General features: G+C 37.3%; 1 protein-coding gene across 3 annotated transcripts in view; it reads right to left on the minus strand.

Moving 5' to 3' along the window:
• Positions 1–5,467: 5,467 nt before the first annotated feature.
• LOC134748821 (uncharacterized) overlaps positions 5,468–15,661 on the minus strand; it is a 139,634-nt gene continuing 129,440 nt past the window's right edge. Inside the window, exons 5-7 of one of the 3 annotated variants that reach the window (XM_063683627.1) lie at positions 14,851–15,025; positions 10,636–10,772; positions 5,468–5,745 (exon numbers count right to left, since the gene is read on the minus strand). In XM_063683627.1, the coding sequence (XP_063539697.1) occupies positions 5,555–5,745; positions 10,636–10,772; positions 14,851–15,025 (503 nt within the window). In that variant the 3' untranslated portion in view covers positions 5,468–5,554. Of the gene's footprint in view, positions 5,746–10,635; positions 10,773–10,794; positions 10,932–14,850; positions 15,026–15,661 lie in introns of all 3 variants that reach the window. The other 2 variants (XM_063683629.1, XM_063683628.1) reach the window with 2 other exon arrangements.

Below are 15,661 nucleotides of genomic sequence, written 5' to 3' on the forward strand. Positions count from 1 at the left end.
ATATAACATCGAAATCAGTATAAAGCCAATTTATGTCGACAGCGAAACACGAGAACGCCTCGGTCTGTGAAGTAAGCCTTAAATTTACTGTAAAGTACACAGTAGAGGAGAAATGGAGACGCCTCAACGCACAAACGATTTCCAAAATAACTATTAAATTAAAAATTTACGCTAATCGTAAGACCAATGCCAAAAAAGCTTTATAGTTGGTCAAACCAAATTATCTGTAAGTAAGAAAACAAAAAACTGTACTCATCCTTTTCTTTTGGGTGCTATCTTTGCTATGTTTCCAAAGCTTTTTGCTCCAACCGGAGTCTACTCCTTGTATTAAGAGCTTCAAAGACAACTCCAAAAAATAAAATAATGGCCATTACGGGGTCAAGGGAATCATGGCCAAGATGGGACACGCTGACAACACCAAATTGTCGTATGTGTGGCGAAAAGGAAGAGACAGTAGACCACCTGATGTGTGAATGTCACGCCCTCGGCAGACAAAGAATGAAGGACTTTGGAACAATCTGGAACCAAAGGAATTCAAAACGCTACCCATGAGCTCCATCATCCGGCACATGGAGATGGTGGGAAAGCTTGAGTAGCTGACGGATCTTTCCTAGGGGGTAACTGCACATAAGTACCGTAGTCGAAGTGTATCCGCAAGGGCCCCCGAAAACCTTAGGATAAGATAGTACGATCGCCTATCGCTTCTACTTGCACCACACTACAAGAGGTTGGCTTCTATACAGCGAGCATCAAAGCATTGTGTTGAGCCCACTTAGTTGCTATGGCTTTAGTACTAGCGAATAGCGCAATACAACCTGTAATTGTCAGTTGCTTTAGTAAGAACCTGCATAGTGTATACCTACTGCAGTTCTAACGCAGCGTACTACGTAGGTGAACAACACACGAACGCGAAGCGAAGCGATGCGGCGCGGGGTGAACCAATCCTTTGATACCGATAGAAGTGTCCTACGTGGGCGATCTCGTTGCGAACGGTAACACCGCTTTGCTTTGCGTTCGCGAGTTGTTCGCTTACGTAAGACGCAGCGTAAGAAATAATGGAAAATTATTTCAATAGTTGATTTGTTTCTAAATAGGGTGTACTACCTTTCTTATAATTTCAAGCCACTCAGATTTAGTATAATATATTCTCTTTCCGAATATTAATAAAGATAGTATAGTTAACCTACTGAAGCGCTGCTGGTGGCCTAGCGGTAAGAGCGTGCGACTTGCAATCCGAAGGTCGCAGGTTCAAACCCTGGCTCGTACCAATGAGTTTCTCGGAACTTATGTACGAAATATCATTTGATATTTACCAGTCGCTTTTCGGTGAAGGAAAACATCTTGAGGAAACTGGACTAATCCCAACAAGGCCTAGTTTCCCCTCTGGGTTGGAAGGTCAGATGGCAGTCGCTTTCGTAAAAACTAATGCCTACGCCAATTCTTGGGATTAGTTGCCAAGCGGACCCCAGGCTCCCATGAGCCGTGGCAAAATGCCGGGACAACGCGAGGAAGATGATGATGAGTATAGTTAACCTACTACCAGCTTACTACCTAGCTTATGGTATGAATAGTATGAAAAGCGGAACGAACAAACATTTTTTTTCGATTATTGACCCAAGCCATTTCGTCTAGGTATATATCAATGGATGTAGATATATTAGATAATTATATTATCGCAAATGTGGATACTTACGCTCTCCCTCCCCAAATTAGGAGCATGGCTCGTCGCTCCGACGTGCAAGCGGGACGTCGCTATAATACGCGCATAGCGTTGTCTCGCTCAAACTTTGGGAGCGTCGTGCGAATCGGATGCAGTGTGCCAAGCCCCTTTAACAAGACGTTCATGTCACCTGTGTCGCCGAGCAGAATACAAATGCGGTAACACAATAATTCCCTCCTCACTTTGATTTCAGTTCGTGACTTCATCTTAAGAGGCTTCATCACCGCCGGCTGGTCTACAAAAGGTCCTTTTGTCTGTCTGTGTGGGTCTGGTTTCCCGGCCACAAATATGCAAGTCGGGTGACAATACAATATTATGGTACCATCGAGCTGATCTGATGATGGAGAGGAGACAGGAGGTGGCCATAGGAACTCTGTGATAAAATAACGCAACCTAATTGTGTTTGGGGTTTATGGAATTTTCTCTATGAGTATTAGTAGTAGTATTAGTTGCCTATAGAAAGAAAAGTACAGTCAGCGGTAAAAGATTGTACCAAAAATGAGATTTTTGACAAAAAACTTATTTTATGACCAAAAGTACTAATGTAAATGTATCACGGTGGATCAGGATTCACCGTCCTATAGACATTTATTTTTAACACGTGCCAATCCATGTTTAACATGTTCTGTTGTTTACTTTATTTAGGTACTTATTTCAAAATAAAAAAGAAACTTAATATTTAACATGATGCCAAGGAAAACAAAAGATGAATTATTGTAAACAATATCTTGACATATGGCTATTATTATGGGCTCCGGTTTCCTCGCGCAGGATCCAGCTTGTGTCTCCGCAGGCATCCTAAAAGTCCCGAAGTGATCTCGATGTCGAGGATTTGAGCTGATTGCGTAGACCTGCCATACTTAAACTTTTTTTTATGAGGGCCTCAAAGACGCGTTTTGTCTTGTATGCGGGTCGCGAGATGAATTTGCATAAAGTTGACGTTCAGATAGAGGTATCTATACCAGGATCACCTGGCGGACCACCTAAAAAGCCCGGCCCTCACGGGTCTCAGGTTGAGTATGGCTGGCGTATACCCTCGCGTACCAGAACTACGTGGGTGGTTGTTTACTTCAAATCCTGACAGTAATATTAATTTAAAATTCAAGCAAAGAGTATATAAGTATAAGTAGGCTTAAAATAGATATACTTGTATCTACGTCAAATATTCGATCACTTTGTAACTTCTCAGAAAGTTTCCAAAACGACAGATCAAACACATAATAGTTTACCTCTTTGAGAAGACAAATAGTGATGGGTGTTTTATTTTTTAATTTTACGTTATTGCAATTTGAACCTTGAGACACTATAAAGCTTATTTTCGTATCAAAAAGGTGTCTTGTGACTATTAGGAGTGAACGAGTGATACTAAGTATAATCATGTTTGTTGGTAAAAGCGAATCTGTCAGTGTCAATAGTGACGTTTTTAGTTGAAGATATATATGTGGTGAAGATAGAAACGATTAAAATTAATTAACAACATAAATAAACCTTTGTATGGACCACCTGATTCCAGCTACTTTACTCCGCGACATTAGGTTGGTACGTTGAACGTAGGAGTACAGAGCTAGTTTACTACAGTTTTAATAGAGTTGAGGTAGCTTTATTTATTTTAATAACAAAACTTCCGTGAGACACAGACATATTAAACATATTAATAACGGGTCACTCACGTATTTTAAGTCGAAAACGCTCGACATGTTTCACTCCGTACCGAGTAGCGTCATCAGGCGCTTACGTCGACGGTGACGGATGACGCTCCTCGGTACGGAGTGAAATATGTTGAGCGTTTTCGACTTAAAATACGTGAGTGACCCGTTATTAATATGTTTAATGCTTCATTTATTATTTAGAATGCTATTAGTGCTGAGGATTTTAGTGTTGCTGTGATCTTGTGATCGTCACTTTGGCTGCGCTTTAAATAAGGTAATCACAATTATGAAGATGTTGAGTTCAATTCATAGCATAAATTCACGTAGAACGTACCAATAGGGTATTTGACTGTATTTATTATAAATTATCATGCAAGAAATAAAGCACTAGAAGATTAAGAGCCCGTTATCCAAACTTAATTTAACTGACGTGGGCTCATGTAATATTTTGTTGTCTAAACCTACATCTAAGCAGACTATTAAATTGTACCACTTAATAATCAAATTGTTAAAGTGTAGACATTAATCATAATTATTATGTAATTCTTACGAGGCCGGCATCATCGCTCAGCGACGAAGGCCTGTTTTCCTAAATAAAGATTTAAAAAAAAAAGAGCCCGTTATCGATTTTAGTTGCAAAAATGTAATATTGATAGATTTAGTCGCTGAAAGTGTACACCTTCTGATACGTTATATAAATAATAAGTACTGGTTTCTATTAGCACTTCTTCTCATCTCGCCGTTTTATAGATATTTTTTTTGAAAACAGACTTACTAAATTAGAAATGTTTTTTTTTCTGATGGACGTTTAGGTAAACGCGCGTAAAGCACTGATTTGGTCGCTCTTATTTATAAATGTAAAGTTTGGATGGCTAAAAATAGTAATTTTGTATTACACATATCCTGTACTCGACCTTTTACAGACTACATTTTTATTATTATGACTTTAAAGTAGCGTAAATGAAAGTTAGACGAAATCAATTTTCTCCAGAAATTACTTTCTAAACAAGTGACAATTTCTCTGAGAATCGACTTAATTTCAACGTAATTTTGATACTTAAACAATCTCTTCATATATTACCGGTGACGCACGCTCGCGGCCTCATTATTAAAAGGCAAGATGAGAAGACTTGCTAATAGAAACCAATACTTGTTATTTAGATATTACGTAACAAAGCGTGTATAATTTCAACGACTAAATCTAACAATTTTACATTTTTGCTCGAAAATCGTTAACGGGCTCTTAATAGAGAAACATAGACAGCAGTTATTTTTAGATACTATTTCTATGGAACGTGAAAATGCCGGTATTTTTTGTATGAAGAAAAAACTAGACCCCAGCCTAGAACTAATTACTCACGTTACATTTAATTAGAATAGAATAGAATAGAATTTCTTTATTTGCCAGAATACGTGTATAAGATGACAACAGAAAAGGTTTACATGTATCAGTATTCAGTCGAGGACACGACATGCAAATAATTGACAATTTAATAATTTTAACATAAAATAAAGTACAATATAGAAAATATTACGACAGAAATGAAAACAGTGGGTAATTTTTCCTGTTAAAAAACTAATAATAAGTTAGCATACTCAAACCCACCATTCTGTAAAGAAAACTCAATTAATTATGCAGCACAGTATTACGGTTTAATAAATTTACATTTTGAATTTAATTTACACGCTTGTAGTTGAGTTGAGCATTCAGTTATTGAGCGAAGTGGCTTCAGGGTTGAGTAAGCGTTGCGATTACAGAAAATATAAAAATTACAAATTTTATTTCTGTAAAATGTTGTCTACCAATGGAATGTTTGCTCTTTTGCTAATTCTAATTTAAGGATGACTCACGTTAGACCGGGATGGTCCTTCGGGTGCTTTCCAGGCAGGAACGGAAGGGCAGGAAGCTCCGGCCGATAAAACTATGAAAACGGCGTATCGCGTAAATTGAATTTATACTTTATACTACATCCCGACGTTTCGAACCCTTTACAGCATTCGTGGTCAACGGGTGACGGGTGGTTCGGGGGCGGGTTCATGAGTAACTCGCGGTAACTGAAGACAATATTATGTCACACTAAAATAAAACAACAAAACATAGTTATAATGAAATTTTATTTCCCCGTAACCGTTAATTATATTATTTATTCAATAATCTCTTAATTTATTTACACAATATTATTTATCACGTGGGTAGTACCCTAACATTTCCGTTCGATGGACCCTTCGTTGCGCAGACTAGTGATGCGACGAGCAACGGCGTTAACGACGTTATGTCGTACGTTATAACGGTTAACGTTATTAACGCTATCGTTATTGTGGTTGCGGAGACAGGGTGGTGTGCTGAGCCGGCGTGCAGCTCGGCTAGGCTTTCTTCTGGAACAAGGTAAATTGTGCTACAAATTGGAAATGATACACTATAAAGGATATAAGGGTTATAAGGTGCATTGAGGTTATTTTCAAAAGCGGGATAGTAACAGTAAGTTGGACTTTGGTAACTATGTGGTCAACACCAGTTTGGCACTGAAAAGAACGTAACTTACTCTCTTTGCATCTCACTCGTACTCGCATATTATTAGTGCGAGCAAGATGTATAGAAAGTAAATATTACGTGGACGTTAGCATACCTATATGTCAGTTTTGATACTGTCAGTGACTCATGGTACGGGTACTGAACCCCTAGTTTAAATTTCATTCGATAGCGTGACAAGCGTTCGCGTTTGCGTTACGTCTATTTTTGTATGGGATTTTTAACAGCGCGCCAAGCGGTAACTCAAAATCCCGTACAAAATTACTCAATTTTGAGACGAAATATTTTATGAACTTCTGAAACATACTAAAGTTATTATATAGTTATTACTTGGGTAGTTTTCAGTAGTTCAGAATATATAATTACCATCAACTCAATTTATCCAGTTGTTAATTAATTATAATTGGACGACCGTTTAAACTAAGTGGACTTGGAAGAAGTTTGGGCTAATATTCAAAACTCTATGTTATTGACTTGACAGGTAGTTATAGTTGGTCAAGCAAATCTTGTCAGTAGAAAAAGGCGGCAAATTTAAAAAAATGTAGGCGCGAAGGGATATCGTCCCATAGAAAATTAGAATTTCGCGCTTTCTAGTCTAGGGCTCCCGGTATCCGTGTTACACGCCGATACGAATACCCGTGTTCTTAAGCCCGGCGGTACTAAGAACCCGGTTTACACGGAACCGCCGGGATTCGAAAACGTTTCGAAGGAACGTTCCCAAGAAACGTATCTCAGACACGTATCTCCGTTTACACGGGTACTTAAGACCGTTCCGAACGGGTCTGAATACTCCGAACCAGTTTGAGCCAATGTACAATGGTAACAAGGTCCACTATTATTATGTTGACTTCAGATGAATTCGTTTGTCGTACGATTTTTAAAGTGAAGCTTTTATTCTATCGCCCCAATTTATTAAGTTAAGATTAAAACCGCGATTTTAATACCGTAAATCGAATTAATTTCCGATTTTTTTTAGTTAAATGCCTACAATCCGAAAAAAGTTTCACTTGCATCGTGGTTTCATAAAACCGCACAATTACTTTTTTTTATTGTTTTTAACCGTATTGATAAAACATAGGTACTTTAATAGTAGGTATACATAATTTTTATTTTAAACTATTTATATCATTTAATAAAACCGATTGCTTCTAAGCTAATTACAAAAATTTGATATCGATCATAGTTTTTTTTTATAATTACATAATGGTATAGTATTTTCGTTAATAATAGGTGTGCAGACAGAATACAATATTAATTAAAAATAACAGTTTAATTATTTCGTGGTTATTTTTATCTCGGATCTATTACTGCTTTGCGAAAACAACAAACCTGCCAACGGCGCAAAAAAGTTATTAGTAGGTACACAAAAGCGGGATTATCGAGTAATTTTACCCAAGAACCATAAAAACCCATACTGCCTTGGATAACTTGCGATAATATTGCTAATTACATTAAGATAGATCTTTAAATTGGTAATCATTCATAATTCACTTTGGTCACTTTCGCACTAGCGTTTAGGTAATAAACTTAAATGCGCACGTTGCCGACCGGTGGTCCATCCATCCATTGTTTTCCAATATCCTTTTGTTTGTCATCGTCGAAAACATGTAGGTTCCCAAACTATTATCACAAGTGTCACTGCCAATTACAAGCTTTATGTCGTTGTAATAAGGTCAAAACATCTGCACAAGAAAATGTTTTCAATTGTTTTGTAGCTGCACCGCACTAAAAAGCGTTTTACTGTGGTAAGAGGTACCTAAAGTAAAAACAATTAGAATTTATTGAGAAGGTACAATTTTATCAAGTTGATTTAAAGTGTTTATTAATAACTATACCGACCCGCCCCGGCTTCGCATGGAGAGTCAAGCATAATAAAATACATTCTGTAACAAGTATTCACTTCGGAAGCCTAATAATATTAAGAGTTCAATGTCCATTTATCTGTCACCACCCACTAGGCTGTATCTCATGAACCGTAATAGCTAGACAGTTGAAATTTTTACAGATGTATTTGTACGGAACCTTCGGTGGGCGAGTCCGACTCGCACTTGTCCGGTTTTTTTTTAGAAGTTAATAATGGGTTAATTATTCTTAAAATATAGACAGACAGCCATGGCGCACTTTTTTGTAGACCAATGAAAAAGAGACAAGTCCACCATACATTGACATCAAATAGATTGGGCAGCGTTTTCGATTAAGCCAGCGTGATTTTTTCTAACTTCATTAGCAAACATCGTCATATTTCTACCAATTTAAACAAAACCTTAACAAAATATACACATAAACATTCCCAAAGAAAAACTTCATTCATAGGTGAGGTCTGGTTATCGCGAACATACAGACAGACATACGGATCCGGCGGGGGACTTTGTTTTATAAGGTTTACCTACATTACGTGACAAGAAATACAATTTCATATCATGTTCTTAAATTAAACTTAAAATAAAGAAGCAAGTTAAAATTGTATTTTTTTATAAATACTTAATGCCAATTTCGAACATTAGTTTGACTTCCTGCCTACATACTGAACTCGATGGTTCTAATATTTTTTTTAAATAGGTACTAGCAGGTTTTTATATTATATTGCTAACCCGCAACGTAAAAAAAAGTAGCTATTTAAAGTGCTATATAAAATACTATACTTTGATAAGAAGCGTGAATACTCTTAATACCTATTGCAAGCAAAAACTACATGCTCAAGAAAGGAGTTTCTAAACCGTTTATTGAATTTCGACTCTATGACCCACGGAACAAGGTTAAATATGACAGAAACTCGTCATGAATCTTTTGTCTATTCATTTGTAACTGGCGTTCGTTCCTTCGCTACTATCGTCAAGGACGTGTCCGGCGCCACGGATAAATAAGATACGTATCTTCGAATACCCGTTTATCCGTGTACACGGGTCTTAACTACACGTTTCTTAATTAAACGTGTGGAACGGGCCAGAAAACCGTTTACGTATTATTCGGAAACGGGTATTCGAAACGTGTAAACGAAACACGGATTCGACCGCGAGCCCTACTTTCTACTACTACTGGCAAGATTTGCTTGACCAACTATATATATAAGTAGTGATATCGGCCCCAGGGTATGAAGAAAACATGTAGTTTTCTTTGATTTTGTCTAAAATAGGTGGGTAAAAAATTATTTCACATGCAAAATTAAAGTAATAACCAAGACCAAAAATAATGTCATAGTTTTTACTTTTCACTGATTAAAACTTTCACGATTTTTACTCGATTTTTTTATCACGGGGACAACGCCGTCCTCGAAACGTCGGAGGTAAATTTAAAACTTATTTTACGCGATTACGTCCCGTAGTTGTGAATCACAATTTTTACTTTTATTATTTGGATTACCCCGTTTAACGGTACAATCATTATTGCCATAAGCTGCTTGTACGACACTATCTCAATGCTAAAAATGATCTTGTCAGAGTTGTTATCTTTGTTACTATGACTTGTTTCTGCTATGTTAGCAAGCCGGAACAGTACACCGTCAGTTTATACTGGATAATGAGGATACGAGAAAACTGACCAGTTACTAGTCGTCCACTACCGTTCAACGATGCTTGGAGCATAACATTCACTGCAACTTGAATTTAATTTTAGCCATCTTGCAACTTTATACCTTAGTTTAATGATGACAGAATATTTAATTCGTTGAAGGGTTATTTAGATGTTAGTTATGGAATAATATGGATTAAATTACAGCTCATAACTAATGCAAACATGCCATACGGCGGCGTTTATTTTGCTAATATTAAATTTTCCTAAACCCTAATCAAACTTTACTCCTAGTTATCAAATTAGTACGAGTTCGCGTAGTAATGAGCTAATACGTTAATGATTTCGACATCTTCATATTACACAGTTATTTTAACGTGGAAGTTTGGAATTTGTGCGCGGAAGTTTTTGAATTTAATGAGGTGTTATATTTACTGTCGAATAAGCTTCACGTTCTAAAGTAGACAGTAAATGAATAAACGAATTAAATACACTGTAACTTTACACTTTAATTGCATATTTCATGTATAATAATAGTTTTACCTTCATTAATTAAGCCCTTGTCCTAATTCGACTGTCGTTAGTTTTTTAAGTTTAATTATCCCGTATTTTGTTTTTCTTTAATGAGCTAATAAGTGGTGGCAACTGTCATGGTTTATGAATTATGTATAAGACCGTTTGTTCCCAAATAAACATTTTACCCCCTTATTCATAAAAATTTACGGGCCTGATTTAGTTAAATTACCTATGTTTACCTATGTTTGTTCTTACAAATACAAAAGTCAAAATGATAGATAAAGAAAAACGATTCATAGCTAATTCAGGCCAGTAACGCGTTTATGAATAACGCCATAAAACATTAAAACTAGGCACGAACAATTCCGTACATTGACCCGCCTGTTCCTATCTCTATCACACGCTCGCAATTATTTTGCTGTCAAGACGATGATGCCGGCGGTCAATGCCATTGTGCAAGCGGGACAACAAAATAATTATGCGCTTGAAATAGAGATAGGAACAGGCGGCACTTTACGAAATTATCCTTGCTTAGCGTCCTTACTTTAGTTCTGTTGCCCTGCTGTTCACGCAAATGCCGTTTCGTTCTAGCGCTATATGAGTGAGTGAGATAACATTGAGTACGTGCACGGACACGCCTGTGGGGACCAGTTTCTCGCACGGGACAGGTGTTGCTCTGTCTCGTTCTAGCGCTATATGATTGAGTGAGATACCATTGAGAGCGTGCACGGACACGGTGTAGGGGCGAGCTTCTCGCACGGCGCACGTGTAGTTCCCGGCGTCGCTGCTGTTCACTCGTGTGAGGCAAAGCAGGCTGCTCGCGCCGCCTGGGACTTGCTCGGTCATGACGCTGTGAGTGAGTTAGACCGTACCATTGAGCACGTGCACGGACACGGTGTGTGGGCGAGCTCCTCGCACGGCGCACGTATAGTTCCCGGCGTCGCTGCTGTTCACTCGTGCGAGGCGAAGCAGGCTGTCCGCACCACCTGGGACTTGTTCGGTCTTGACGCTGTAGATATAAACATTGCATTAGATTATAATACTACATTTATTTAACCTTTTAACGGTTAATATTAAAAAAAAACCGGCCAAGTGCGAGTCGGATTCGCGCACCGAGGGTTCCGTACTTTTTAGTATTTGTTGTTGGTAACAGACATACATCATCTGTGAAAATTTCAACTGTCTAGCTATCACGTTTCATGAGATACAGCCTGGTGACAGACAGACAGACGGACAGCGGAGTCTTAGTAATAGGGTCCCGTTTTTACCCTTTGGATACGGAACCCTAAAAATTAACAATGCAAGAGCGATAGAGAAGCAAATAGACGAACGAAAGAACCGATTATTTCGCGGTAGGCCCTCTGAACTCATGGCGCCTTAAATTATTGAGGCCGCTTCAATTAAATAGTAATAATGGATCAAATACGATTACAGGGTGGCAGATCCTTTTGTCATATAGATGAAGGAAGGATCTGCCACCCTGTAATCGTTGTCCAAAAAGAGATATATCTATTAATATTATTTTAAACGTGTTACTCCCGTATTATCAAGTCGAATAAACGCTCGACATGTTTCGATCCAATTTTCGAGGATCTTTTTCTCGGAGCAACGACTACACAGCACTGCCATTATTTTTAAATCGAGCGAATATTTTCGTTAACATTTTCGTCATGAAAACTTGTTATTATCTTCGTATAAACTTGTATAATATAACAAACTTTAAGTTTCAGTATTTCTAAATACCAGTTTAAAATTAATTTAAAATTACTTGTAGTTTCTCACATGAAAATATGTTTTTTTAAAGAATTCAACTACAAAACTAAAAACGACTTACGACACACACCTTAAATATCATACAATCCTTTTATTTTAATATGCCCTTTGTGTAACTATTCAGTCTGTAAAGCAAATCCAAAATACGATGTGTTATTCCGAGTAAAATAACTGACCAAAGAATTCAATCAACGATATTGCGAGAAAAATATCTTTTGTACGATTGGGCTGTCAGTCATGTAACGAATTAAGGTAAGTGTCAAACACAAATGTTTTTTATTCGGGATATATTTTCCAGACATATTTCTTACGAAAATTACATCATAAGAACTGCTATAGGGCTCGTTTCTTTTCAGAAAAGGGTTCTAGGCTTTTATATTCGTGGGAAGATTATAAATAAACGTTTAGATACCGTCTACCGGGGTGAATAGGGATGGCTGGGGTGAATAGGGACAAAACATAAAATGTGATTTACTTGACAATTTCTTAAAAAATAATTACACAAAATGTGTCATTCGATTGAAAATAATAGTAGATTTAGTATGATACAATTTGTGTGCGTAGTTTTAAGAAATTGTCAGGTAAAACACATTTTAAGTTTTGTCCATATTCACCCCAGCCATCCTTATTCACCCCGGTTTACGGTACTGTCAAATTTTAAACAACATACATAGTTTGAATCTTCTCAAATGATTTTTACGCCAAACACCTTAATCTGTTAAAGAAAAGCCATTGTGCCTGAGCACAATGACCACGCGCTCGCACAAAAGAAACAATGACTTTTGTTGTTGCAACTATAAGCTCTATCTGTTGTTTTATCTAAACTAGATAAAACAATAGATGAGCTCCAAGTAAGTTTTATAGCAAGCGGGTGCTAAGTAAGCATTTATTAAAACAAAAACTCATTGGTACGAGCCGGGGTTTGAACCCGCGACCTCCGGATTGCAAGTCGCACGCTCTTACCAGCGCTTTCTAAAATAATAATAACTATATAGAAAATAAATATTTATTACTAACATTTTAGTTGAGAAGAGCAGCCTAACGATTCTTTCACTTTCGAGAGGGGTAATAAATCAAGTTAACACTTGAAAGTTTCTTGAAATTCAACCTCAGAATATTCTTAGATTTCTCAGTGGAAAAAGAATATTGAGAGAGAAACTGCTTGGGCCGAAGTGTGACTGACAGTTCTCAACACCTACCTTATGAAATAAAACTACAGTGTGAAAAAAATAATGGGCCCTGGAAGGAAGGTACCTCAAAACCTTAAGTTAGCTCATTTTACTTAAAGGAGACATTCTTTTATTTTTAAAAAGAAACAAAACTGCATTCGCGTTTTCTTTAATATCGAATTTCTTTGTCAACTTACGTAGGTATTAGTAAAAGTAAGTTATAAAGTTGTAAGAACGCAAGCTGCTTTAAGATAATACTAGTGTATTATTAGAATTATATTAAAGCAGCTTGCTTATAGTTAAAAAGCCAAGCCAAAAGAGAAGACTTAGAAAGTAAAAAAAATATGCAAATGTCGATTACGTAACTTTGAAATGCTCTCAAAACCGTACCTTATAAAGTTTTGCTCTATATTCAGATTGATTGATGAGATTTGTGTCGCCAAAGATATTGTTTCGAAAAAAGGAATGACAATTTAAAACCCAATTATCAATCATCAAATCAAAAGTCATCTATGATAGAATAATATAATATAGTAGTTTACAATCATAGAAGAAGACATAGAACGTAGAAAGAATAGAGAAAATATAACATAACAGAAAATGAACTAGAATTACTAAAATTACATGACATTATGGCTGAACTCTCGCGTTTTGTACACATAATTAATTCACGTCGTTATTTAACGTCGGAAAAATGGTAAAATAATGAAATTTAATCGCGTTAAACCCGTTAATGACATTAATTATTAATATGACTGAACTCAGTGGTTGGCGTGGAGCAGACTTATTATCACAGCGCTGATTTTTAGTCTACCCCCGAATGTATCTTTTGTTATACATATAATACGTATAATACGAGTATATCCCTACTAATACATACTTCCCTACGAATAATATTATAAATGTGAAAACTCTTGTCTGTTTGACCGTTACCTCTTCACGCTTAAATCAAATTAAAATGATGAAATTTGTTATTGAGACAGAATAGTTTTTATCAAACATCATTATCATCATTTCACGGAGACGAAGTCGTGGGCAGAAGTTATTTTATTTATTTATTGATAATAACGATACAGATATCATAAGAGCTGCCCAATGCAATAGTGTAGCAAAATGTAAACTAGAGACATAATAATATATTTTTAAAACTATTTTTTAAGTATAACATAACAATGCGATGCGTATTCTCATCCTTTGGGTAATATTGATGGTGATCACTAGACTTATATTGACCGGGATATAGACCCGGTCTATATCCCGGTCAATATAAGTCTAGTGAAACTAACCGTGAATCATTCAAAACTCTAATTGATGGTGATATTGCTGATAGTACATTTGTACTATCGTATATCCCGGAAATCTCCATTGCGCTCTATAAACTCCGGTTAACGCGACGCGATAGTGGAGATAGATTGGCTCACAGCCAGCCCTTTGTGTACCAGATATGACCGATATTTTTTTAATATTTGGAACATTAAATGGACCGAGTAATGTTAAGGGAGTTACATTGAAACTAGCTAAAGAATTGCGCAGTGCGGGGACATATTCATGTAATCGCTTGTTCAAGTTCAAAATATCGATAGCTGAGCAAATAATAGTTATTTAGGAACAAGGCAGCACAGTTGTTATTTACCCCTTGTGCTGATATTGATACCTACTACATCACTTAGTTTCATAACGCTATTAATTTGATTTAAATTGAATCAGTAAAAAGTGGGCGGGGCACATTGCTCGCAGAACTGATGGCCGGTGGGGCCGGAAGGTTCTGGAGTGGCGTCCGCGTACCGGAAGACGAACTGCCGGTAGGCCTCCAACAAGATGGAGCGACGACCTGGTGAAGGTCGCGGGAATTCGGTGGTTGCGAGCGGCACAGGATCGGTCGGAGTGGCGAGCCTTGGGGGAGGCCTATGTCCAGCAGTGGACGTCTATCGGCTGACATGATGATGATGATGATGATGAGTAGAAAGTAAGCAAATTGTGTCCTACCTGATCCCTCCTCTAGTAGTATCAGCATTAAGGGCCCTTCCTTCATGGAGCCAGATCAATACCGCCGGGGTCTCCACGTGTCTCGCTCGGCAGACCAGGGCCAAAGTGGATTCGGCCTCGTAAAACTTCTCTAGGAGCGGGTTGCCGGCCTCGTCGACAACCCACACTTGTGGAGCTGCGGGAATAATATAAGTTTTGTCTTAACTACTATTAGAAATGGGCTTTTTACAAACATATAATATAGGAAGCTATTGTTTGAAATCGTGTATTTCTACACATTTACAAAGAATTAATGTCATTACCGGGTCTAACGTGATAACATTTCATTATTTTACCTTATTTCCGACGTTTCAGCTAGGTTGCACTAGCTGTAGTCACGGAACACTGACGTCCCAGCCAAATGTCAATTGAGATATTGGTAAACAACACTAAACTATATGATCGCGTTAGACCCGGTAATGACATTAATTATATGTACAAAACGCGAGAGTTTAAAGTTTTACATTTAGAAATGTTGTTTCACCTGGGGCCGTAGCTAAGATGACCCGGACCCAAAAAGCCGCCCTTATACATACGAAGTTACGCTCTCGAATAGTGGACTTAAATTGTTCTTAAGAAGTCAGAAGCGTGATGTAAATTTTCTGATGTTCGTATTAATTCATTAAATACGTAGGAAAATCCGCTCTTATTAAAAAGTAAAATTAAACTTCTTAAACTGATTGTATTTTTCTATTAATTGACTTGTGATTGGCAGGCTTCAATTGTAGTTAGCAAAAAGAAACCTTTTTAGGTCCTGAGCGTGGGCAATAAA

The sequence above is a fragment of the Cydia strobilella genome, chromosome 17 (genome assembly GCF_947568885.1).
Source record: "Cydia strobilella chromosome 17, ilCydStro3.1, whole genome shotgun sequence".
In the NCBI taxonomy this organism is placed as follows: domain Eukaryota; kingdom Metazoa; phylum Arthropoda; class Insecta; order Lepidoptera; family Tortricidae; genus Cydia; species Cydia strobilella.